This window comes from Charadrius vociferus, unplaced genomic scaffold (assembly GCF_000708025.1).
Source record: "Charadrius vociferus isolate BGI_N301 unplaced genomic scaffold, ASM70802v2 scaffold484, whole genome shotgun sequence".
Classification (NCBI taxonomy): Eukaryota; Metazoa; Chordata; class Aves; order Charadriiformes; family Charadriidae; genus Charadrius; species Charadrius vociferus.
This window is the reverse complement of record NW_009648074.1, coordinates 1,744,144-1,771,855: the sequence shown is the minus strand read 5'-3', so window position 1 is coordinate 1,771,855 and position 27,712 is coordinate 1,744,144. Positions and strand designations below refer to the sequence as shown.

At 39.9% G+C, this 27,712-nt stretch overlaps 1 protein-coding gene across 1 annotated transcript; it reads right to left on the bottom strand.

Moving 5' to 3' along the window:
* Nucleotides 1-519: 519 nt before the first annotated feature.
* Nucleotides 520-27,351, bottom strand: CDC27 (cell division cycle 27). The gene is given in 17 exon segments (XM_009883842.1): nucleotides 520-602; nucleotides 2,860-3,016; nucleotides 4,871-4,945; nucleotides 7,778-7,906; nucleotides 8,979-9,096; nucleotides 9,779-9,987; nucleotides 11,202-11,354; nucleotides 12,692-12,864; nucleotides 13,694-13,901; nucleotides 14,565-14,664; nucleotides 15,101-15,216; nucleotides 18,699-18,813; nucleotides 19,535-19,749; nucleotides 19,861-20,015; nucleotides 20,536-20,633; nucleotides 21,611-21,736; nucleotides 27,284-27,351. Coding segments are annotated over 17 exon segments (2,298 nt in total).
* Between the last annotated feature and the right edge of the window lie 361 nt (nucleotides 27,352-27,712).

Genomic DNA, 27,712 nt, shown 5'->3' with positions numbered 1-27,712 from the left:
CCGCAGCTTTAAGGTCGTTTACATTCCCTGGCATTTAAGTTACACTACAATATGCAAAAGTCTTTAACAGCCCGCGTTTGTCAACACTGTCCTTGAAGAACTCGGAAATGAGGTTCAGCACTCTGCTTACCAAGAAAGAACCAAACTAAGACACATTTCTGGAAAAAGAACAAGACACTGCTTCATTAGTACTATCCCCACATCTACTGGCTTCGTTACAGCAAACCACAAGTCTTTCTTCCATGATATTTTTTTCCAGCAAAGGGGAGTCCAAAAATAGCATTTCCTCCTCAGTCACTTTCATAAATGTAAAAGAGCCAACCAGGCAGACTCAGTAGCAGCTGAATATTGCACTGCCATTAACTCTGCGTACAGTTTAAGTCTGAGCGGTGTACTCATGGTGTCAGTGGAGAATAATGACAATGCTGGCTCAGTGATGTGAAGACCCAGGATGCGAAGGAAGGGGAGAACACAACAGTACCAGTCTCACACTCAAGCTCAGATACTGGCTTTTGGAGGTTAAAATTCATCACTTTCAACTGCGTGGAGCTGTGTGTCATCTGCATCTGTCATGCTGCTCTCTTGGGATTCGTCTGTGCCAACTTGAAAGAAAAAGAAAGACAGAGTAGTCAAACACTACTGGGCCGCTTCACGGCAAAGATTCCCCCACAATCAACTCCAGAACGTCAAAAAGCACAGTAGCAGCAGGTTTGGGCTTCCCCTCAAAATGCTTTGAAGCCATACAGCTTTTCCTTTTTTCCTCCTAATACACTGACCCCTGCCAGCTTAATGAAGTCTATAGAAAGGAATTAACACAAAGTACGTGGTTCTGTTAATAAGCTGGAATCTGACACCTCATTAGGTAGGGATGGGTACAGAGGGCTCCAAAATTGCCTCAGGAGCAGTTTAACCTTTCCACTCCGTCTAAACGCACCAGCTGCCTGAAACGCTCACATCGGTTACCCACTGCATTAGTGCATTGCGACCACTCCATTTACAATCAAATAATATTCAATTAGCAGCGTTGGGCAGCCTCTACTTGCTCCCTGCTTCCGTGACAGAATACTGCGTAAGATACACAGTAAGAGAACTGCTTCGAGGAAACACATACAACACAGTTCTGACGCTGAGGAATTCCTCTGCTCGCTCAGCTCAGACGCCGGCTAGCGCAGCGTTTCCAGGAAAAGGGGATCTCTGCTGCTATCTGAATAAAGGCAGCACGCCCTGCACAGCGCGAGAGATAAATGCGCGCATGCTGAGAGGCTATCCTTAAATATTTAACTTCTATACCTGTTAAAGTTAGAATGAAGGTAAACATCTAATGATGGGTGTTTCTCACACAGAGGAAAGCAACTCGAGTCTGCTTTCCATAGTAGGATTTAAGATATTAGTTGTAAATTCCCATGTTGTAATACCCACGTTGTAATAGGATATTAGTTGTAATACCCACGTTGTTTCACGTGGAGAAACACCGATGCCTTTTATTGCTCTAGTGCAATCCCTTTACAGGTTTCTGTACAGGGGCCACAGCCAGTCCCGTGCCCGGCAGTGTCACGCAGGGCAAGGCTTACGCTAGCCAATGTATTAAAAACGGCTCCCAGCCCCAGTGCCACCTTCGTTTACTTGAGCTTGGCTCATGTGTCCTAAAAGAGTTGTTCAGCTGAGACACTCTTCTACAATTTACCTGCACAGCCAGGGAAAGTGAATTGGTTTGTTTATTGAAGAGATTAAGGTGGCGGGTTTTTTTCATTTTTGGGTTCATTTTGGGTGTTGTGGGAGTTTTGTTTTTTTTTTTTTTTTTTTTTTAATTTTGATGTGTGGGTTTGCTTTTTTTCTTCTTTTGGTACTGTTTAGGTGTCACTCAGCAGTTCAAGTACTCTGTCTCCATCTTCTGGCCAGAAACACACTCAGCCCCCAGTGAGGCAGTGCTCTATGTTCATTCACCCAACCGCAATTGCAGGGAGAGAAACACTCTTGACAGTTCAGGAAGTGCAGTGCAGGACAAGTTTCCAGTAAAAAGCACACTGTACACCAGATCAATGAAAATCAACACAATACACAGTAGGAAAACGTTACAAGTTTTTCAGTTGAAGATTTAGAATTGCAGAACATAACATACATCTATTAATAAGAATCCAAAACCTGTTATATTTTCTTCTTTGGAGGAAAAGAATGAAATTGCTTGTTAGTATTCATTTTCTATCCCCATTTCGGGCTGCATTAAGGGGGTCAGTATTTACTACTACCCTTGCTTTAGAGCTGCCCACCCTTCATGGAATTTAATCTCATAATAAGAAGTGAGAGAGAAGAGAAACCCAGGCCATTCCTTTTGGTGGATTATTCCCAAGCAGTGTAACAGAAGTGTTTTATTTTCTCTTGAGTCAAATGAAACCACTCCCATGACTTTTGTCAAAAGCTATTTTATGTTTAGCAGACCAAATAGTCAAATAGCAGACCCAATTTGTGTAACTTTTGACAAAGCCTCAGTTGCCATTCAGTCACCTTGACATGATTTGATGCTTCTATGAGGGAAGATTTGCGGCTCTGGGAACATCTTGCTCTCCTGGGACACTATTAGCCAACCACAACTTGTATGAATTTACAGTCATCATTATCTCTGTCCTACTCCATCTACAGATTCTAAACAAATGCCACAATCCTTTATTTCATGTTTAGTGTAGGAATCATTAACGAATTCTTCTGAATGACGAGCCTCTGGAGTTCTTGCTTGCTGAGCAGCGAGGTTGAGCAGTGTTTCACTTATTAAACCTGGGATTCTTCCTACCACCTAAGTGGAAATATCTCCTTGAATGACAAAGGGTTGGAAATACAAACCTGATTCATAAGGGTAACATTCACTGATTTGTTCTTCTTGAGTTATTGGTTCCTCATCATCTGGAAGGTAACGTTTATCAATGGCCTCTTTAATCTGGTTATTGGCTCCTTTGGGATCTAAGTCCATTGCCCATGAGAAATTCATTAGGGCCAAATGTGTTTGACCCAGTTTTTTATAAACCTAAAACAAAAGCACAAAATGCTACATTTACATGAAGTTGCTACTTGAAGGTTTGGACAACAAACATGCCAAGCCACAGTTAACTGAGATTTTATGAAAGGCAACAGAGGGTAGATACAACAGATTTATTATACGAGTTCCAAGTAAAACAGCAAATATGTGTACAAAGAGCAATGAAGCGCTTCTATTTAAGTCTCCAAAAAATTAAACTAAACTAGGAGGTGACAGATTCAAAAACATAAGTAGGTGGATCCTCAGATATAAATTTAAGCTTTGGAGCTCTGCAGCAGGGTGGTGTATAAGCTATTAGCGTACGTATTTTGTCTTACCCGCTCATCACCCTTTCCATTTGAGTCATTGTTACCCCAAATCTACCTGTGGCTCAGGAAAGGCCCAAAGTCTCAGAATTCTGATGTCAGAGGCCCAGAGAATAGTTCAGGGTAGTATCACCACAGGCATACAATCTTATGCTCATCCCTATGAGCCCCATATCGAGGACTAGCAACGGCAGGATACACGGTTAGACAGGTTTTCCGATGTGGCTCAGCACAGCCTTTCTTACATCCTCAAGGGGCAGTTTGCCGTTGGCAGGCAGAGAAAATAACGGGACATTAAGTGACACCCAGTTTGTCCTGCTAAACTGAACAGCAACATTTTCAAGACGAGACTGCTCTGCAGAATCCAGTCCATATTTTACCTTCTTCGTCACCATAACTTGCACTGAAGCTCTCCTTATTGTTAAGGACAGATTAACACAGATAAATTCCTTGCTCAAGTGAAGTACTTAAATTTGTCAAGACATGGCAACCCCAATGTCAGTTTAGAGGTCCAGCTACTCCTGGACAAACACCAGTCAACAGATTTCAGCACAAATCCTTCTACCTCTCTCCAGCTTAAAAAAATAATAATAATAAAAAAAGAAATCTTGCCGATTAAGAGGACTGCACTAGAGGGAAGTTTGTCTTGTTGCCTCCTATTGAACAGACACCCCACAGAAGAAGAAAACCACAGAACTTATTTGCAACATATTAGCAGAGAAGATGGTGAGGAAGGAGGATTCCTATTACTAGGTTACTTTTCTCTGGCATTAAACACAAAGAAGGGTGGAACGTAAACACAGCCGACAAACCAGTAGTATCTTTTCCTGTACTACCCTGCTCTTATTAGCCTCGTTAAAGATTCCTCTTTCTTTTGAACTGATAACCTACAACTCTTTCGGGCAGGCTGTCAGCTGAAAAGGACATTGAGGTTATTGATGGAAACTTAGGAGCATTCTACAATTACTCTTTGTTCAGCATTTCCGATACAACGCATTAGAATGTGACCCAACATTTTAATAGCCACATGCACAAATAACCAACACTGCCACTGACGGATGGACTATCTCTCAAAACTTTAAGGATCTCCGTTGATCACATCATTGCTATCGTATTGAATCAAGTCTTGATAAGAGTTCCACTTTCAGGGAAAGATTACGTCTGTGTGCATAACCACTGTATCTCTTTCCAGTGAAGTATCTTTATCAGGACCAATTCATTTTTTTAAAATCAGTTATCTTTCAAGTTGACAGTGGTGAAATCTAAGCAGGCAAAGAACAACACTGGGTTGGGTTATTTTTTTTCTTGGTATGTTTTAAAGAGAGATGAAAAACGCTCCAGTAGTAACTGTCTTTTGCATTTAAAAACCAATACATAATAAAACTGTTAGCAGTAAGCCTTATTTAAAGCTTTAGGAATTTTTAGAATACTGCTCCAAATGGAAGCAGCTTAGTGACAGGGAAATTTTCTCATTAGGCGTAGATTTCAGCAACAAGGGAAACCAAAGGACTTATGATCACAGTTAAGTTTTACCTACCTTTCCTATTAAAAAGTAAACAAGAGACTCTTTGGGAACAATCTGTTTCAGTTCTTCAAGTTCTTGTAAAGCAGACTAAAAGGAAGAAAAAAGAGCTTAGTAAGTATAAGGTAGCAGCATGCAACCAGTTATACCATCACTAAACTATGATTTAGCACTAATGTGAAGCAAAAAAAAAACTTCTGGTGCTTACATAGTCTATTCCATCAATAACAATAGCACAGTCTCATGAGAAGCATCTAAAATTCCTTTTACATTAGTTTCTCATTTAAAGATTGTAGCATATTATATCCCCATTATTACAGAAATGGAGCAAGTTTCTTGGGCTTTGGTCTCCTACGACACATCTAAGTGACACAAAATGCTCCCTTTGCCCCCAACAAGGCATAACAGGGTAGAAGACAAGCCGACAGTGTGTTTACAGTGGGCACTTCCTTTAGTATGAGCTTCTGAAAACAAATATTGATGTATTTTGTGCTGGATGTACTGCTCTCAAGCCTATGCTTTTGAAAGTTTCTGGTTTTAGATATGCATATGTGGACTTCTACAAATGACAACTGTGTTTATATGAGGAATTTGAAGTCCAAAGTATTTAGTGAAACTTCTACTTTGCTTTTAAACTAACTGTTGACACAATTAGCAACTTATTCTGCTGTGACAGTAACCTGGCATTATTAAGAAATTCTACCTAAAAATATTTAGTCTGCAGTTAGAAATATGCATTGGTTTTAGTTATAAAAAGTTCCATTCAACTCTCTAAAACTTATTCATGTGAACACAATTTCAAGTTATGACTTGCGACATAAATGGAAGTGTAAATCTACATTTGTTTACCTAACACTACCCAAATTTATCACACTATTACAATTCTCTTAGTACTGGTGCTAAAAACCAGAACATTTCATTAAGTTTTACGTAGTTTATGTGAAAACTGTAGCTTTCATGTTACAAGTCCAGCCTGATAGAGTCCAAATGTTTTGTTTCCTAAAGCATCACTTCACCATGGTCAACAAGTTCCTTCACTAGCACAGGGACAATAAGATAGACCATTCAATTTATTTTTTTCCCCCGTCTTGTATTTATCATCTGCTTTTAAATTTTAAAACCAACATATGAATGAGCACTTCATTAAGTCCTTAATCTTAACACATTTTATATTTAATCGGTTCAGTTATGAGTTTTCAAAGAAAAAAGTTCAAAGTAAAGTTTTGCCTTTACACGCGCACACACATTTCCGAAGCAGGGTTTCAAAGACGAGACTGTGGCTTGTCTTCTGCAGCCAAAAAAAACAGGCCAGAGGACAACAGTCACTGGAAAGTGAGACTGTGGGAAAATCTAAACTCATTCTAAACAGGGTAGAGGTCAGCAGGGGATCAGACCAAAACTGCTTGGCTTCTTATTGCGTGGCAAGGTTTTGGTAGCAGCAGGGCTACAGGGGCGGCTTCCGTAAGAAGGTCCCAGACAGAGCCAATGCCAACTGGCTCCAAGATGGACCTGCTGCTGGCCAAGACCAAGCCCACCAGCAATGGTGGTAGCACCTCTGGGATAACATATTTAAGGAAGGGAAAAAAAAACCAACTGTACAGAATGAGGAGTGAGAACAACAATTCTGCAGACACCAAGGTCAGTGAAGAAGGGGAGGAAGTGCTCCAGGCACTGGAGCAGACATTCCCTTGCAGCTCGTGGTGAAGACCATGGTGAGGCAGGCTGTCCCCCTGCACCCCATGGAGGTCCACAGTGGAGCAGATACCCATCTGCAGCCCAGTAAGGACCCCACACCAGAGCAGGGGTATGCCCAAAGGAGGCTGTGACCCCATGGAAAGCCCACACTGGAGCAGGCTCCTGGCAGGACCTATGGCCCCGTGGAGAGAGGAACCCACGCTGGAGCAGCTTTGCTGGCAGGACTTGTGACCCTGCAGGGGACCCACACTGGAGCAGTGTGTTCCTGAAGGGCTGCACCCCCCTGGAGGGACCCACACTGGAACAGTTCATGAAGAACCGCAGCCCGTGGGAAGGACCCACGTTGGAGAAGTTCATGGAGGACTTTCTCTTGTGGGAGGGACTCCATACTGGAGCAGGGGAAGAGGGTGAGGAGTGCTCCCCCTGAGGAGGAAGGAGCAGCTGAGACCAGGTGTGATGAACTGACCACGACCCCCATTCCCTGTCCCCCTGCACCGCTTGGGGGGAGCAGAGAGAAATGGGGAGTGAAGTTGAGCCTGGGAAGAAGGGAGGGGTCGGGGGGAAGGCTTCAGTTTTATTTTCTCATTACCTCACTCTGACTTCTAATTGGCAATAAACTAAATTAATTTCCCTAAGTCAAGTCTGGTTTGCCCTTGACAGTAGTTGCCGAGTGATCTCCCTGCCCTTATCTCGACCCACAAGTCTTTAGTTATATTTTCTCTCCCTCATCCAGCTGAGAAGGGAAAGGCAGAGAGCAGCTTTGGTGGGCACCTGACATCCAGCCAGGGTCAACCCACCACAACAAGACAGCCTTTGAAACAGCTGTTCTTATTTCTTATTGCTGTAATTGGTTATGGGGCAGTTCGCTGAGCTTTTTTTTTTTTTTTTTTTTTAAGTAATTTAGTATAAACTCATAATGCAGCCACATGTCAGTGACAGCTGCAATAATTTCTCCTTCTTCCCTTTTTTTCCCCCAGGGTCAGACCTGAATATTTTAAAAAGCATCACCTGTTAGCCCCAGATTTAACAGAGTTCTCTTGGCAAAGGTGGCACTTGTTGAAGCAAATGCTTCATATCAGCCTCTACAAGACAGGCCAACGTCCCAGGCTCTTCCTGCAAGCCCTGATGCTACCCAGTGTTAATCTGTAAACATTTCCAGTGCATCCTCATTCCTAGCTACAGCAATTTAAAGATAATTTAAAGTTGTCTACATGCACCAAATCTTACCTTGTATTTTTCATTTGCAAATAATACAGAAGCTCTATGGAATTTGCATAGCGGGTTCTTGGGGTCAATGTTAATAGCTTTGTTTAAAGTATCCAAAGCCTTTTCAGATTTTTTCAGTGCGTGCTGGACCTATTACAGAAAGACAGAACAATTTTAAAAGGGAAAATAACAGCTCATCTGCCAGACAAGGACAAATCCATTTGACTATATTTACTTACAATCTGTTCCTTTAAAAAAAATATTTGTCCAATTCTAGACCAAGTCTTAACAAGCTTTCTTACAGGAACAAAACTTCACCTTGCCTCGTCTCCACCTCAATGTTCTCCCCACCCAACGGCTTACAGAAAGTCTTTAACCTTTGGCCAGAAGCAAACTCAAGCCTTTCTCTGTATGTAAGTGAGAAGCAGCCACTAGCCCTGTAGCATTCGCTACAGCTTTGTTACCACACAGAAGGCAGATGAATGCCAGCAGGTAACGATCCCTCACACTTACGCAGCCTTCAGTCACCATCATGACTATCTGAGAACTGCTTCCCAACTTCATAAGCAAGCATTTGCTAGAGCAAGGCTACCGTTTTCTAAGGACCGCAGATGGATAAGTGACCAACTTTTCAAACAGCCCAGTAAATTTAACTGAACGACTGGAGTAGCTTAAACTTCTTAAACCACTACTTAAACTTCACTTGGCATAAAGTGGCCGAAGTAGTGGGTTGTCACATCTACAAATGATTGGAGTGAGGGCAGTGTCAACACACAGCCAGGGCAAAAATATTGCCCTCTGAAAGGTGAGACAGGTTAGCACTTTCTAGACCTGGGAGTGCTGGTCCAAGTGCATGCAGCAGCAGTTAAAAACCACTTAATTTCTTATGTATACAAAACCCCCTATAAATACTCTGTTCACATTAACATCGGCACGCAGTCTTGATTTTCATATCACTATTATTTTGTCTGACACACAAACATGACCCAATATTATAATTTAATTACTGGATAAAAGTAGTTTGGAGAGAGAGAAAAGGTTTCTAAATGAATCCTGTGATTATTCATTCATATGGCATTAAGATCCTCCTATAGGTACTCCAAACCTGTTGGTTTGTTTTTGGTTTTTTTTTTTTTTTTGCTAAAAGTGTTCAGAATTACTTTTCTACTGTAAAAATTACAGAAGGATAAAACAAGGATAGAATTAAGTGCAATCTACTTACTACTCCAATGTGGCACAGTAAGACTGAGCTTTGAGGATTGATATCAAGCGCTTTCTGGAAATGCATTTCTGCTAGACTGAATTTTTCCTGTTTGTAATAAATCATTCCCAACCCATACCTGCAAGCAGAAAAACAATTCTGTTAAGTAAGACTGTACTCCAATCAAACCAGCCTTTGTCAGTGACTATGACCTGGCAGAAACAGTTTATAGACTTGGCAACCCCATCCAGGGTGGGAAGCCATTTCTGACGGGGAAAAGTTATGTCTAAAATTATCTTTTTTTTTTTCCCTCAATTGGGTAGTTTGAAGAATTGATATCCAATACACGGGAAGACTGATTAAACGGCTACAAAGTAAAAAGCATACAAAAGTTTCTCAAGACTAAGTGACTTACAGCTTTTTCTGTGGAAAACCACATATAAAGCAGTAAAAGCTAGATCTGCTAGTGTAAGAAACTGGCTATATCCTAAGGTATAAAGGGGCAGACCTCTCATCTCTCCAATTGCAACTGAAGAACAATCAACTAGATGCATGAGGAGCGCTGCAGAGAACAGAACAGCTGGGGCAATAAAGCCAAGATGATGTGTGGAAACCAAAAAAGCTCCCATTTTTTGCTCTCCTAGTGGAAGTAACTGTTTATAATAAACAGATGAGGCCCGCATCTTCTGCGGAAATAACTTTGCTCTCTTCTTAGACCGCAGAGCGGTAGGGAAGTGATAGCAGTGGCAGCATCCAGAAGGTATTTCTCCAAAAGGAGTTCTGTATCACATGCGATAGCAGGAGGATGAAGCAAGACTTACCATGCATTATAGTGTCTAGGGTTGACTCTGATTGCATTTCTAAAACAAGCCAATGCTTTGTCGAGTTCTTCTGTTAACACAAATTCATGCCCCAACAGGGTGTAGGCATAAGCATAGTTTGGATCAACTTGAATGGCTCTCTGGAAGAACTTGATTGCAATGTCATGCTCTCGTTGCAAGCTGAAACAGTTTCCTGCAGCACACCATGCCTAGTAAAAACAGCATGTCAAAGTCAGCACACTTTTTACAACTCGGAGTGACTAAGTTTGAGCTGAACAGATTTTTTCCATACTGATTTACATAATTATATTTTAATCTGGGGGAAGTTTATATAACAATGTTAATAAAACAACAGTTAGTTAAGTCTCATTCCTGAGAGGCAGCTAGGCCTAAATACACCTTGTAGCTACACAAGCTGAAAAACAGAAATCGAGAATCTAAGGACACCCAACAAGTTTGTGCCAATTAGATACTTTGATGACTAATGGATAAAGCTTTTGAAGCTGTTGAAAGGGCTAAAACCAAAACATCTTAGATATTTAAGAATAATGAAGGAGGAGACAGGACATTCACTTCCACTCTTCAGTTGCCTCCAACTGACAAATCTGGAAGTCTGCAGAGCAACAATTTTAGCAGTGGCTGGGGGCGTGCCTTTGCTTTCCCAAATTTTTAGCATCTCTGCCAAATGGCACAACTGCTCTCTACTCCTTGTATTAGAATCTGCATTTTCTTCTCTCCACAACTACCAACTGCTTCATTGGTTTTGATTTTTCCCCACTATTAGACAGACAAACAAGACAACATGAACAGGATTCTTTCCCCCAACAACAAAAAAATTCCAATATAATCTACAGTTTTCAACTCTTAAGAACACATTTATAAACGCATACTTCTCTTACTTTTCCTGTGGCACCCATTAAAAGATGCCTGGCTTTTTGCATATCATCACTTTATGTTACCATACACTCTGCAGTTTAATGGACTTCGGCATAAAAGTGTGCAACATTATGTCTGAAAATAAGTTCTAGAGCAAATAGATTTTAAGTGCCAGTGAATTAGCTACAGCAATTAAAAGGTGGTACAGGAAAGAGATATTCCTTATCTTTGCATACTGGCAGCAGCAGAAGTGACTGACTAACCCGTGATCTTCCTGGATGAATGGTGCCAATGCAAATTCAAGTAACCATTAACAGATAAAAGGTTTCAACCTGTTCCATGTAAGCTGATATTCTAATTCTAAGAAGCCATTTCAGGCATCATCAGTTCCACAGACAGTCCTGCCACCTCCCTCTCCAGTTTTGCCTTGCAGTTCTCACAGGAGAATACACTTGAACTAGACTAGAGCACAAAGCTTTGCTCTGAATCATCGATTTTGCCACATACAGTTACCCTTTTTCTCATTCAAGACCACAGCATTTAATACCTCCGGTGAGTTTTTATCCATGTCGGTCAAATCCTTCGAAAGAACCGAGAGCGCAACATCTTTCTGCAGATGCCACAGCGTAGTCGAATAGATCTCCATGCCTTCTACTCTGTAGTTTTCAATCCTTCTTACTTCTGAAAATATTCTCTCTGCCTAAGAACAGAAATTAAACTTAAAACAAAATTCCACCCACCAAAGCAGAGCACACAGGTCAAGGTTAGAAGCCTCATATGTCCAGACGAAGCATCCTCTTTGCTTTGTAGTGTACTACACAGAGCTACAAGTCCCATAACTTCCCCTTCAAGCAAAGGAAGGGACTGTACCCCAATACAGTTATGCCCACAGAAATGCAGCCAGCCGTCCCTACTGCTGGCTCAGGCTACAGTACCGTCTCATCATGGCCCACAAGCAAGGCAAAAAATCAGTTATCCGCAAAATCAGAAAGTTGTAGCCTACGTTTATAGGCCAGTTATGATTATTAGCCATCCTAACAGATGACAGGTACAAAGCACTGAGTGCTACACCCCTCCAGATGTTGTGCATAATAATTACAAGGCAAAAGGCAGTATGACAATCACTGCAGCAAACACTGCTGATGCAGGGATGGGGGGATGTATGTGTTGTCACATGCTTATACGTGTGCTTTACTTTCATTTGAGACAGCTATGATTCTTATCAACAGTTGACTAAAGAAGTGTTTCTGACATAGGTATCTATTTCATAAACTTAAGTTCCAGGTTACAACACTCGAGGCAGCACAAGGGAAGAAGCCCAGCTTTAGGAAACCAACAGGGCCTGTAGCCTCAGTATTCAAAATAGACTATTAAGAAGCACAGCGTGCTCCATCTCTAATCACACTGTGTGTACGGTTTAAAAACCGCTTCTTGACCCTACTACATTTGTCTCCTGTACGCAGCCTGTCAAAAAGTGTTTTAAGATCTGAGGAAATGGGCACACCAGCTATCAGGACAGTGACAAGGAGAGAGTTAAACTGCTGGATTACCCTAAACTGCTCACTTGTGTTCCTGAAGCAGTTTGACATCACCTCAGCTGTGCCAATGCTGTCATTTCTGAGGCTGCAAAGGAAACTAGGTCACTGATGTGATCTGCATTAACTAGAAAAGGGCAAGAGAAGTTTTCGGGTTTAGAACTCTAATTGTTCCAGTGATTTGATTTACAACATTGCAGTACAAACAATTACATCAGCACAGCTGTGGGTGAAGAGGGGGAGAGGCAAGGAGACCCCAATGGCTGGATGCAAGAGGAAATAACATTAAAAAGAAATCCAAAGTGTAACTCAGCTTCTTCAGGAAATCTCAATGACTACTGATCCAGAGTCAAGATCTACATCCATTCCAGGTATAACTTACACTTAGACAATTATCTCAACTGTAAACTTCCCATAGCTTTTGCAGGAAATCTGCAGGTTTTGTGCAAAGCTACACAAAACAAAAGTGAAAAGAGTAAGAACCAACGCACACCATTCCTACCTGCATATATTCTGCAAGTTCAAAGTAAGCTCGCCCAATTTGGCACAGCACCCAGCCAGTGTTGTAGTGGTGGGAAGGTAGATGGCTTAAAATATTTATCGCTTCTTTGCAGTTGTATGAACACAAGGCTAAGTAACCTTTCCCCATGTCACGAAGAAGGCTCATCAAACCTTCTAGGAGAAAAATACAGTAAGTCAAAGTGGAAAAAGACAGCTAGGACTTATTTACTCAAAACTACTAATCCCATAAGCTTTTCATTGTGGCAGGCCACTTCTCCTGAATTCACCTAGGAAAATCTTTCAGGAGTTCCCAAACACAGGCTTATACACTCTTAACTTAGGCATAATATTCTAAATATCAACCTCTGTAATGGAAGTCAGATACCAACGACTTTTAAGCCAACAACAGAATACTCAGGTACAGAAACTCTGCAGTTCAGGGCAACTGGAGTTCCGCATTTACAGCAGCTATTCAAACACTTTGTTAGGTCTCAACACAGTTTCCACATGTCTGGTATCCATGGATACATCTTCTTGCTGCCTGGAAACATTATTGAGCCAAAAGAGAGGAATTCAGCAGTTTGTCTAGGATTTTCTGACAACCTGAATACAGACTTGTTTAAAAACAAGTGCGAAATATGAAGGGAGAACAGACTACATAAACCTGATTTTGAGAGAAGATGACTGGGTTACTCATAGCTCCTTTGAATCAGTTTCCAAGGAACTTGCCTGAAAATATTTTAATCATTAATAAGGATCAGCACTCGCAAGATATATCTGCTTACAAGTAGTCACTTTGAATACTTCACATGTTCTTTGTAAGTTAACTAGAACATACTGAATTCAATCAGTTTTTATAGTTATACAAAGGTAATAGCTGCAGGCTACCTGAAACAAGAAAGAAGCAAACACTGGAGCAACACATTTTTTTCCCATCATTCATCCTTAAACATACATATACTAAAGTTTTACTCTAGTAGAGTCCAATAGCATTCAAACAGACCTGCTGCTGCCTTCTGTAGCGTAAAAGCCTGGATCTGTGGTGCAACAGTGGAAATTTTCCCTTCTGAAATGATGGAAGAGTCCAGTTTGGTAATTTCCAAACTGTCATTCAAGTTTGGTTGAGTTATTCCTCCCTTATTTGTTTTACTTTTCGTTTTTCTGTTTGGAATCTTAGGTGGAAACTTCATTTTTAATTTTTTGCTATTTTCCTGCAAGTAAGAAGAGTAAGAGTTACATATAAGAAAAGTCTGTTAAATTCAGAAAACTAAACTTGAAAGTGAATTGTGTAAAGTAATATTTACACCTCTTTGCACCTTTAACAACCATGCTCAGCCGTCTGACTTTTAAACACAGGTATATAGGCACCTATTAACTTCATGAATGTTTAGCAGCTCATCTTTAAACGGCAAACATTCACATCACCTAACTACAGTCTGAGTATTTGCACGTTGGTGTTTTGCTCCATTGTTTGAAGAGCAGAAAACAGATATGAAAATAACTTTGTATTGCCAAAAAAAGTGTATCTGTTGAAAATGAATTCTTCAATAAATATATCTGAGCGCCACCACCTCTTTTTAAATAGGTTGACAGCTAGCAGCACCACTGCATTTGTCAACCCAGCATCTATCTTGGTTTTTGTTCATCATATTCTTCTTCCTACTATTTTAGTTAAGTGCTTGAGAGCTTAAAAAAAATAACTTATTATGGCATCATGACATGTTTTTTGTACAGCCAGATATTTCATAAGTTCTGCTTATTATAGAACCTGTTCTTAAGCTGTTAGAATTGCTACGCATATGGGGAAATTATTAGTCAGTACGGTGGCATGGGCAAGAGACCCACAAGTTTGCAAAATGCATGAAGTTTGTTACCTTTGTTGTAGAGCTATCACTAGTAAACAGGCGAGAGCTTCTTCGAGGCAGTGCATTTGGTGGAGTAGCAATTGTGGGGCTCAATACCTGAGGTGTTGTACTGAAAACAAACGGCACATTAAAAAAATAAAGTTCTTCACTCAGTCTTTTCATAAAAACAGCTTTCATCTTTTAAACAAAAAAGCTCAAGTACTATAGCACAGATATTCACATTTCAAGGGATAAAAAAACCCAAATCTACCTGTTGAATGTCAAGAACATGAGCAGAATTTCCTTCCAGCTACTTTTTCATTTACTGATGAAATGGTCTAACTGCAAAGGAGATTTAAAACAAACAGACCAACCACCATGCACGAGCCTCCTACTTATACACTGGAGTAGTTATTTTACCTAAGAAAAAAAATACACTTCTTCCTCATCCAAAGAGGAATTCTGCAGGAACGTCCACACAAGTTGGGGAAAATACAGCGTCAAATTCCTTCAAGAAAGGAGATGCAAAAGGTAATATCAAGATAATGGTTTTTTTCCCCCCCTACCTTGTCTGTGGGCCAGAGCTCTGCGTTTGTGCAACAAGAATTGGAGTGACTTCCCGGCTATTTCCACTCTGTGAGAAGACAGACTTTGTTCCAGCTTGGCTCATCCTGCTGACAGTCTGCATAACACAAAGTTTCTACAGGTTTGTTATTATGCCACCAAGAAGTCTCAATCTCCGCTATATGAAAGCAAATCCATTCTGCCTATCAAACCCTGCACAAGAGGATAAATACAGATTTTTTTTCAATAAAGGGTGAGGGTTCCCCCCATCCCAAGAGCAAACATCAAAAGTATTTCTCGTTCTACCTGTTAAAATGCCAGTAACACTGAGTGTACCAACTTTATGCACATTATTTGAAAGATATGAAATCTCCACCTAGTGGCAAGAAACTATGTTAAGATGTTTGTGGAAGAATAAAAGGGAACTAAAAGACGTCATATTTCTTTCTCCGCAGAAAGTTGTACAGAAAAAAACATGGAAAGAGAAAGATTTTTGAATTACAGTACAATCACATCCAGAAGCCATTCACTATTAACACCTCAATGAAGTGCACACTGTGCAACATCTGAGCCTGCCGCTCTCCTGGTTAGCATACCATTCATAGCATAAATCAGTATTTTACAAATTAAATCATTACTGCACAAGCCTTTGGAACACATACAGAAATAAACTGCTTCATCAAAAAGGGATCTGCACTATGCAGCACAGAAAGTTAATAGACAGAAACCTACACTCAAGTTAACGCGGAGCAGCAAGTTACTGCATGTCAGTTGACTAAATGCTTTGGGTGCACACACACATTTTTTGCGGGTTTCATTTGCCACAGGTTACAAGCACGTAATATGACTTAGCACCAGAACGTTGTCTTGCATCTTCACACATCTTCAGTGAACTAAAATGCGCACGTTGATGCCTACCCTGGCACAGCTGAGGTGTGGGAACTTAAAGCTGTGATAACGTGACTGTGAACCTGAGACCTAAGGAACAAGTTCAGACAGAAATTCATTGTCTGATGCGTAGACTTCCTATAAAGGATTCAGAACAGCTCCTCCCCTCCCTGCCTGTCAAAGAAAGCTTAAACCCCATCTTTCTGCCCACCCCAGGGACACTAACATTCAACTTGGTGATGGCCGTTTGGAAGAGATTTTCTTTTAAGACACCAGAAATCGGCAAGTGGGATCAATGACAGCACAAGCAACACCAGTTGAGGCGTTATCTGACTTCCAATGTTTTGTCCTTCCCTTCTCGGTTTCTTTGTTATCAGAGGACAGTTTAGGCGGCCAGCAAGCATGCTTGCCCACTCAGATAGGAAGCCTTTGGATCCATCCTAATGTTTCATTCATTTACGTAAGTGTTTCCTAGGAAACTGCCTCCGTTAAGTCATGCACATTCTAGCCACAGCTACACTAAGCCTTTTCTAAGTCAGTAATTTGAAGAGCAGAAGTGAAACCGGCCAAGTAGTGATTTGCACTGGACAAAGCATGCATCAGAACTCTAAGCTGTTTATTAAAATGTATTAGATATTTGTGTTTAGGTAGTAGCACAGATGCATCTGGGCAGAAGGCACATGCATGGATTAGCCAAATTTAGATCTTGGTGCTGTAGTGCCATACCTAGCAAAGCAACAAAGCAGCAGCAACTATGACTTGATTCCCCAAAGCTTTTCACCTATCACATAGAATAGGTGAGATTAAACGCAGATGAGTATTACACTGAAGAACTGCACTTTGCTAACTATTTCCATTTTTCAGACTCATGACAATTTACCTTCCTACCTACGTACAATCCACCATAAGCCAGTGCCTTCCACTGTACCATCAAAAACTGGTTGATCCTGAGCAACTATGGGATGGGAACTGGATGAACCACACAAAACAATTCTAGCAGAGTGTTTTAGCACAGTCCAGCCTCAACAGAACAAAGTATGCGGGGGGGGCAGGACTAAGAACTGACAGAAAGTGTTGCAGTAATGAGACACCTAGAGATAGGATACCATAATGGCTCGTGCAGTGAGATTCGAGTCCCCAGTCACAGGATTCAGAAGAACATCCAAAGATTAAAAAAAAAAAAGTTATGTGCTTACTGGCTTTTATTCTTTTAAATGCTGGGCCAATAAGAAGACAAATGCAGTTTTTAAGAGCTTCCAAATTTCACTTGCTGAATGGTACAGCAAGTTGAGCACCAACTGATTTGTTCAGAGCCTCCAATGTGGAAATTCAAGTTCTACTTTTGGAAGAATTCAACACTTACTTGCACTAAGCTTTAAAGAGTTGGCCATCTATAAAACACTAGCATCCCTCACGCACTTCTAGATTTACTAAAAATACAAGGAAGAATCCTCAGGTTTTTTGTTTTTAGAAAGGAACAAATGGTTCTTCAACTGTCATCAACGTTCCACCTCCCATTTATCACTATGGCAACTATGCCAGTTTCTTACTGAGTAAAGAGAGACAATTTTTAGTTTCCTCTACACAAGACTTGGCTGAGTGAAACAGTACCCTTCTATCAGTCAGCCCTCCACATACGACCAGCAGTACTTTGATTACTCTGGTCTATAAACTAGACTTCAAGAATAGCTTGCGAGAAAGCAGTAGCTTCAGCTCACTTAAGGCTTCCATGATTATTTGAAGTCATCCCTGAAAAGCCATTAATTAAAAAAAAGTAGAGTAAAAACTCCAAGTTTGGACTGTCTTCAGACTCCACCTTGCACACTGAAAAGTTATGAATCCTTAGCTGTTTACAATCATCATTCCTCTCTGATGGCAGGTGGGCAAAAGATACAGCACCTTCCTCAGGTTACCTCTAGCAACACCAGCTGGGCAGTCTGCACGTGCCTGTGCACTTCGGGGGGGGCTGGGGGGGTGGGGTGGGAGAAAGGCGCTCGTTTTAATTAGAAAGACTATGGCTTATCATTATAGAAGTTGAGAAAACAAAAATCTGTTTTGCTAGCCAAAGAAAGTGACACGATAAGCTGAAAACATTTATAACAGATATCTTTACTTGAGATACGGCATATTTCTCTCTTGCTGCTTCATTTGCTTAGCTGAAAAGAAGATTTTCAAAATAAAGCACTATTGAGGTTTTAGAAACAGTTGTTTCAATGTAACAGACTATGCAACAATGAATTTTGTTTTAACTAACACTTCAGAAAAGTCCAAAAAGTTTTGTCAGGGAAATACCCGACCAGTTGTAGCCGAATTTAACTGCTCCCCTTACCACCCAACCTCACTAGCCTATAGATATATATGAGCTGGCAAACAGTATTATTTCGCAGCATTAGATAATTGTCAATAAGAGCAGGTTTGGGGGTTTTTTCCTTAAAAGACTGACATTTTTTAGACAAATTACACATAAATTTCATTCTCAATTAACCCAAACTATATCCAAAACTAAACGTGGCTGCAATCAATCAGTTTCACACTCAGACAAATTGTTTTTCCAAAGAAATTTTGTGAGCAGTGGGTAAGTTGGGTTCTCCTCACTGTCAGCACAATTCAGCTCACATGCAATGTCTTTTATCTGCGTTATGGATTCCTCTTTAAAGTACACTGCAATGTCAAATACACAGAACAGCAATCCCATTCTAAAACACAAGATACCTTCTTTGAAGGTGCTCCTGTGGATGGCACATCAATTACAGAAGAAGAGTTTGTGTAGTTTTGTAAATATGATCCATCTCCAGGGCTTGGGGTTTCTAGTGGCAAAATTCCAAAGCTGAGAACAAAAAGAAGGGTCAGTGTCTGAATGTTAGACAGAGATGGCCCAATCCTGTGGTCAAAACAGAGACCCAGATGTTCAACTTAATTCCATAACTACTTCATTGATTTATGTTAACCCTCTAATACCTTACTATCCTCATCTATAAGAGACACTTGAATAGAAAGCACTCTTATTCCCGAAATTGAAAAAATACAGAACTTTGCAGGCCTGCACAATAACTAACAGACACAGACCATCCCAGTATTAATGGCTTGTAGTGTAACACTGTTTAAATCAGATGGCGTATAGGACAGAGCATATATCTATATATATATCTATATATAGATATACACACACACACTCTTCCAAAGAGCTATTATTCTTCAAGGAAAGCTCTTAAGAGTAGCTTTTCATAAAAAAGTTTATTTCAGAGCAGAAACATATTCCTTGAAAGACTTTGCTTGTTGCAATTTTTGCACTGGAAATTACTGAATCACAGTTGTTCTCTTCTAATCAAATACCAACTGCTTGTTTAAAAAACAGAAGAGATGAACACTAGGACCAAGAGCAGCTACTGAAGTTGTTTAGCTTTTGCTTCTGCAGCATTATTTATAATATGTTATCAACTTGCATGTTCCAACATGTTGTGCAGCACCAGACATCTTTCCTGTTTCAAATCACAAACATTATCAACAGCACAGCTGTAGACAGAAAATTGTCAATCTCAGGAACTTACCTTGGAGTTAGTGGGCTCAAAGCTGCAGGTCCCCCCAGTAAACTCCGCCCAGTTTTTGGTTTATTTTGAGCCTGTTTAGACAATATGGCAGTTCCTGACCCAAGAGGGACAGCATCTGGTGAAATTACAGCTGAGTCAATGTAAGACATAGAAGAATCCGTGTTCAAGGAGGAATATTTTGAGTTGGAGGATTCTAGGTTGATTCTGTTCAGCTCCTGAAAAGAGGACGGCAGCTGTTAGATACTCACACAGTGTAGTTTCTAAGCAGCATTTTTCAGTTAACCTGGAAAGTCCGCTTTAAATACAATGATTTTAGCAAAACTCACAATTGTGTCTTGCGGCGTTTCCATAAGGACAGTCTCAGGCTGTCTATGTGATATGTTGTGATTAGACACCAATGTTGTGCAAGTGTTAGGCAGACAGCTGCTGAAGTTCTGTAAAGATGTTAACTTAAATGTTTGGTCAGGGTCTGGTTTTTCACCTGTGAGATTGGAAAGAGATTTGAATAGTTACTCCTGAGTCTACACGCTGAATATGCAGCTGAAACAAGGAGGACAAGGGATAAAGTATTTTAGGAGTGCGTTCTTATTTCATTGTTTTAAAACCCATTACACTAAATCAGAAGGGGTTTCCCACTACAAAAACCTGGACAATCAGTTTTAAAAAAAAGCAAGTCTATTTCTTGTAAGTAATTCTCAGAAGCATAGTTTCTAAGGGTCTACTAACTGGAGGTTGGAAAGCATGTGGTATTGTTAGATCCAAAAAAGCGTAAGTAATGAAAATAGAAGAAAACAAGACAAAAGCTCTAAACACTGGCAAAGTATTTTAAAAGCATTATTACTCACAAAGCCACTCCCAAATAATTCTGCTGGCGTTTTCCTTACTAGTTCTGAACAAGGAGTAAGATAAATCTTGCCACATGACGATGGCAAATGAGAAAGCTTGACATAACCATAAACGTAGAAGACATCTTCACTAGTAAAACAGTTCTGCAGACTTACCTATTTCGCATAGCGACTCAAAGGGGGACCAGAGGAAAGGATTTAAACTAAGGCTCTTTTGGTAACATTCTGATCCTTTGGCAAGCCGGTCTGTCTTGCTGCAAAAAGAATGTAACAGTTTATAGGGAAACTTAAGAACAGCACTTTTGTTCAAGATGTTTTTCTTTTTCAACTCCTCTTCTGGAAAGCTATGTTGAGAGTCACAGCAACAGTCCTCATTTTTCAAGCCACAGAATAATATTGAGTTCTTTTGAAGTTATTTGACATATTTAGACACAGATGAATTAGACAGTCCTTGAGAAGAGTTACATAAGCAGTAGTATAGCTTGAGAATTTTTGTTTTAGAAAGACACTGTTTTTCACAACAGCTTTTTTCTTTTTTTTTTGCAAACAGCAACCTAATTGCTAACCTTCCAGCCATTTAAAATATATGCAAAAGCATTATCCATAGATAAGTTAGGGGCTAAATTGAACACCTGACTACAAAGATAAGCTTCCTCTGAAATAAATTATTTTGAGAACAGGTATACCAGGGAAGAATCCAAGAACCCCACTATTCCTACTCAATCCGCTCACATTTACGGAAAACCTTTCCTGTATCCAAGCAAAAGCAAACCACTTAAATTTGTAAAGTTATTCTGACTGGCAGTCCTCAAAGCTTTCATTTGAAGGTTACAGATATACATCTGGAAAACAGATACAGAAAAATCAAAGTGGCAACACTGAGAAACAGGCCTTGAGCACATCTCTTAAGGAAGAATACAGAACAAACCCAAAGGTATAAAAAAAACCCCACAACCCAAAAACTCTTGGATTGCATGCTTAACAACCTGGAAAAGAGGAATTTGTTTTCAGTCAGAAGCTTTTTGTGAAAGATAAACTGTTCTTGCACTCCCCAAGTTAGTTGTGGAAGCCATCTATCTACCTGCATCTATCATACTCTAAAGTTGTATAGGCCATATAACCCGAGACAGGTGTATCCTGTGGTGACTAAACATACGTTTGACCAAAATTGGTCTTGGTCAAATGGAAACCCTCAACCTTTATTAGACAAAAATAAAAAAAGCAATATTACCAGTAGACATGTCCCAGCAAGGAGAGTGTAAAGCATGCAGAGTCACCAAACTCCATAACAATGTCATCATGGCTTTTCTGTTTATTCAAGACTCCACCAGATAAGATCTGCTCTCCTTCTGCAAGCCTTTTTAAAAAACAAGAGGTTTAAAGGGGTTACAAGGCTCACAGTATTGGTAGTCCAGTGTTTTCACCCTGCTGCAAACAAAAACAGAAATCCACTGTCAGTGTTCACAAGTTTCAAACCACACACAAACTAGTTCCTGCAAATGAATTTTAAATAAATGATGGATTCCTCTAGGAACATGGAAGTATGCGGTACTCTGAAGCCGAAAATCACTACTGGGAGGGAAGAAAAACAAAACAAACCCAAAACCCCACACCGCTCCAAAACCCGAGACACTGAATACAATACGACTCTTCCAAAAGTGACTAATCTTAAATAGAATACTAAGCAGAGGACAAGAAAAATCTTCTAGACGCTTCATTTTTGAAAGTATATTACCTAGTAGCAACCTAAGACAACACTTAGTTTGGCTCTGTTTCCCAACTAAGAAATACAATCTGTAAGGCTCCGCACACTCAGTTAAGATTCAAAACTGGGATATGGCACAGACTTTGGATTTTAATGCCTTGCTTTCTTGCAAGAGAGGCTCAAAAGGGGAACAAAGACTCAGTTTGCATCTACTACACCTGCAGTGAGCAGTACCGCTCAGATGGAATAGGCCACTCACTATTAGGCTTGAAAATGACTTTATACAACTTCTGGGGATGGGAGGTGTTCTTCTGGCTTTTGAGACTGTCATCTGCATAAAAAAAAAAATCATCTCTTCCTGCCTCCACTTGAAATTATAGTTGTAGGTAGATGCTTCCATCAGCATAGACCATTCCCACAAGAAAACAAGGTACATCTGTATAAGTGAGCTCATATAACTGTAACAACAGCAATGACAGTTAAATTTAACCAATTCTAAAGAATATTTTTAGGAAATGCCACCTATCTAACACAAATCAGTTCAGAAGCTGACGTACTACATGCACGCACCAGACTTTGTAAAAGCAAGGGAGGGAACGATCAGCTTCAAGTTTATTCCACTGGGACTTTTCCAAGTAGAGCATTAACACAATTTCACTTTCAACAGAAGATGCAAAGAAACCTGTATCCTAACAGCTCCAAAAGTGTTAAGAGTGTCAAAAGAAACACAACAAGTCAAGACATCCTCACTAGAGATGTCAAAGGACTCGCCTACTAAAGAGTATCAAAGACTAAGGAGCTTCCCCTGCTGCCTCTGGAGAGACCTGCATTTTGGTTACATGTTGTGAGTAGGATCACAAATCCTGCAAAATAATTACATCATACTACGTGATATTGCAAACATCACATTACCTATCCTAAAGAATTAAACCTTTTTTTGGGGTCATTGAAAGAGAGCCACTCAAAAAACCAAACCAAAAAAGCCACAACACATAACCACAAGCCATTTTGTAGGGAGACATTTAAGCTTCTGTAAAGAACTCCCACGGTATTTAAAGTGTTTTTGAACTAAGGTTTTTGCCTTCCTTGGTGCCTCAGCCCCCTCCATTCTGCACAGTCAGACATCATTTCCTATATTTGAGCTGCAACATCTGAAAGGTCTACGCAGAAGTGAAATACAAACTCACCAACAAACTCTCGGGGCATTAGGGGTTGTAGCTTGAGCAATTTCATTATATCCTCTTGCTGTCAGACTCCAGAAAAACAGCAAGATAACCTGGATACTACTATATCCCTGTCAAGGTTAATTTTGATGTTGAATACACCATTCAAGATAGGTTTGTTATGGGCTTTTAAAAAGAGAGATTCCTGTCTGCCATCTTTTCCCCCACCCCACACACCAGCAGTAACTGGGCAAGAGGAGCAACCTCACTGTCTGAGGGAAGCGACCTATCCATTAAATTTATTCTGGAAACACTTCATGAAATAAGCAAAGTATCAGAGAACCACAAAACCAAAACAAACACTTCCCAGAGTGGTCTCCTTGAGCCATCTCAGCAATCAATGTTTTCTCCCCCTACGCAGTTCGACAGCCCCTTTTTAAGTTATTCGATACCTTTTAGGGGTTTCTACAATATGGACTAATGTTCGTTAGGTCTATATCTGCAAGCAAAACGAATTGCACTTACAATCTTTCGAGCTGAAGGACCAATGAATTACTAGTTTTTCCCAATATGACAGCTTTTAAAGAGAAATCCAAACAAAACGATGGATTTGTAACCCTGGACAGAATATAAAGGATTTACTTACTTGCTGAGGTCAACACAACATTTTGCAAGCAGGTATTTACATTGTGGGGTAGTACAGCTGTGTCCCTTTAGGAGCCTGTATGCTTTATATGCCTTTCCTGAGCGGTAGTAACACGTTGCCAGTAAAAACAGTGCTTCTTCTGAATGTACTAAAAAATAAAAAAATACAGAAAAAAATCAAGTTGGTTGTTTACCATTTTGGTACAAGGAATTTGGGGACAGGGAGTAAAAGCCAGCTAGGAGCAAAACACAAGAAAACGAGTAATGGTATTACAGAAACTAATAACTGAGCGAAGTGCATTTCTTTTCATGAGCATATAACAAAATTCTATATGCCATTTTCTTACATAATGAGACCAACTCTTAACATCTACTGTTGTAAGAGAACTTTGATCCTTCTGGCTACTCAATCTAAATAAGTGATTAGCCAGCTTGTTATTAAAAAAACAGCAAGTCAAGCAAAGCAGTCATTCCTAGGAGATTGGCCACACCAAGACTTGGCTCAGAGTATTATCACACTGGCTAGCAACACTTCGCACTATCTTAAGCAGCGCACAAATCCTGGCACAAGGGGTACAAGAGCTTTCAGAAGTAAGATCAATTGCAGCCGAATTAACAGTTTCAATCCTAATTCCAAGTGGTCTTTTCCTGTTTGCAATTTTACTTCTGCTATTTTTCTAAAGCACTCGATGTTGTATCTTCATATGACTTAACAGAGCAGATTGTCTATAATTTTAATGGCTACTACCAGTCACCTCTACCCCAACACTGTCTTGTCCTTTTTGCTGCCTACATGTTATTTCATTGGAAACACTGAAATTACCATTCAGATATTTATTTTACATTAGGAAGTAGTGATAGGGACAAACTCTCCTACAAATCCTCTTCCCAAGCCAAGTCCTCACAGGTTTCTAGATTCTGAATGAAGCAGTCAAGCCACATGAAAAGTCATCTTTATCTAAACAACAGACAGGAGTAATCAGACAAACATTTCTCTATGGCAGAAACTCGAAGCATTTAGATTTGATGTCTGCTTCAACACTTCTTCCATTGCAGAGATGAATTATGTACGGCACCAAGAATGTTCTATTTGCAGAGCTCGACTTGGCATTCAGATTTAAGACTGAGGTCAGACTTGCTGATTTTACTTGTGATTACAGCATAAAGGACAGAGCTAACCCCTGGAGTAACTTAAAACCTTACTGTAGAATTATCAGCTGAAACTTTAGACGCCAAAGAATGCACTTTTGTGAGGCAACAGTGAGCATCACACTGTGGTGTTAATTTGAGCATTAAACTATGATTGTGTGACATAATCTGTATGACTTCATTTTTAACTCCGTTTTCTGGGGTTTTAAGCAAATAGAGGGAGATAGTCAGATACACTCACAGATTATGTACAGCCATGGTCTTACCTGGTTCTTTGTCCTTCCCAAAACTTTATACTCAAATCACTCTTATGCAACAGTGTATTTTAAAAATCAAAGGCAGGCTGGCTATAAAGGCAAGCAGCTTAACTCTCCAAACAATTAAGAAACTCACATTACTTTATACTTTTCAGAACACCCTACCATGCAAATGGAATTCAGCATTAAAAGAAACAATTCTGATGTTTGCTCATCTACCTACATAGAACTCAAAAATCAATATGAGCATTGTACAAAAACCTCTTCGGGCTGCCTGCTCAAATCCTTTCTTACACTGAAAACAGACTATTTAAAGTTTGTATCATCACCCACACAGTGACAATGGAAACTGAAGACCCAAAGAGGACATTTTATTAGCCTAAAACCACCAGAAGATCTTTTTGAAAATTAAAGTTAAATCAATTTTTTTATCCACTAATTTAACACACTTTGAGAGTTCTGGGAAACCACCAAGCCACAGATGTCCCCACAAGGACAGTAATTGCAGGTAGACTTAAAAGAAGTTCTTCTCAGCGTAAATTCACCACTGCCAATACGGAGTCACTGTATTCAAGTTCAGCAGCTTCTGCGCTGCAGTATAACTTATTTCAACCAGAAGCCAGATGTTTTGTTAGCAGTTAATTGCTTGAACCAAGTGACAGCATGCATGCTGTTCTCTCTCAGCGCTGTTGGTCACTGAAAAAAGCTGTTTGAAGTACTCTTGCAGAGATTATTCTGCAAAGATAATGTCAGTATCAAGTCATATATTTTTCCTCTTGGCTGCTGCAAAAAGTGGATTCTCTTCCTTTCTACACCCTTGGCAACTACCTCCAATCTAACACTTCCCTGCATCTCAGTGTGCTGTGTTCAGGGGAGATAAGTCATCCCTAAAACACCAGTTCCTTTATGCACTCCTAGATTATAAGATTCCATTACATTCTACACACAGCACTTCTCATTTGAGCACCAGATGGAAGACCCCAGATTTCATGGGTAACCTTGACATAATAAGGAAAAAGTCTTTATTTCTTAAAAATTAGGTTTCCATTGTTAAGAAGTGCATTGTGGGAATGTCAGGCAAAACACTGGAAGCAAAATATTTCATTACAAAACAGAGCATGAAACAGGTTATACAGTTTAGTTCACGTTATCAACTCTAGTTGTTTAGCATGAGAAATTATATTACGCTTATATTTTAGCTTAAGGGTTGGGTTGTTTTTTTCATGTTAGTGATTAGGGGACAATACCTTTCAAAATAGAGGAAAGCTGAATACCAGGATGGAGGAGAAAGAAGTAGAGAAGAACAAAAAGCTTATCTGAGGTCATAGATAAAAGGTTAAGGAACAAGAGGGACTAGAACACAAGAAGAAAGTGATCTTCGAAGGACCCAGGAAAGGTACAGATTTGTGTTTCTACTGCCTGCTCAGTATCCAAAACATCCTAGATCTGACAGCATTGCAATGAAGTACAAATTAACAAGAATTCAACAGGAGCTACCTATTCCATATGTTCTGATTCTCATTGTCTCAATTTCACTGTGCTTTTCTCTCATCATCACAAGATTAGCTCTTTCAGTTAACACACCAATCAACATATCTGAACAGCATTATTAGCAAAGACAGCTTTCAATATCAAGACAATTTGTAGAATTTGTATACTGCATCTATCATCAAGTGCCCTTGGAAGACATGCAATGCTTAAGGTTATTAAAAAAAATCTCTCCCATTTGATACCATACAACAGATCACTGTAAACATTGTTCTTAAACACACAACTGAGTTTAATTTAAGGAGATTTTACTGTAAAAAATCATGCTTTGATTTTCCAACCTAATTGTGAGGCATTCTTCTGCTTTCCACAAGCAGAAAGTTAAACTTTGCTATCACAACAACAGGAATAAAACAAAGCAGGACCAGAGGCTCAAAAAAATCTTAAATCAAAATTGAAAAAAAAAAGCATTAACTTTATATTTGCAAAGTACATACCTTCTGCATATAATCTTTCTGCAAGGAACACTGCATCGCGGTAAGCATAGTGGTTAAGTGCTTGCCATATAGCAGCCTGAAAGACAAGAAAATAATCTAAATTTAGAGAGTAACTTTAAAAATGCAAAACTCATCAGCTCTTACTGTCAAAAGGTAAAGTTCAATTTTGTTTTACTGGAGTCATAAAAATGGAGAAGGATAAGCATGTAGGGCAAGATTTAGTTGTTTCAACTACTAGTATGGAGACTTAAAAAAAACCCAACAACTTAGCACGGAAGTCATGAACCAATCTCAGAGCATTGTTCCCTAGTTACCATACACAGCCATCTAAACCTCAGCCAACGTGCGCTGGAACGGCAGCGAGTGCTTCCACTCATTGCTGAGTTTTAGCCTGGTGCATAACTGAGCATGAATTATTACAAACTACAA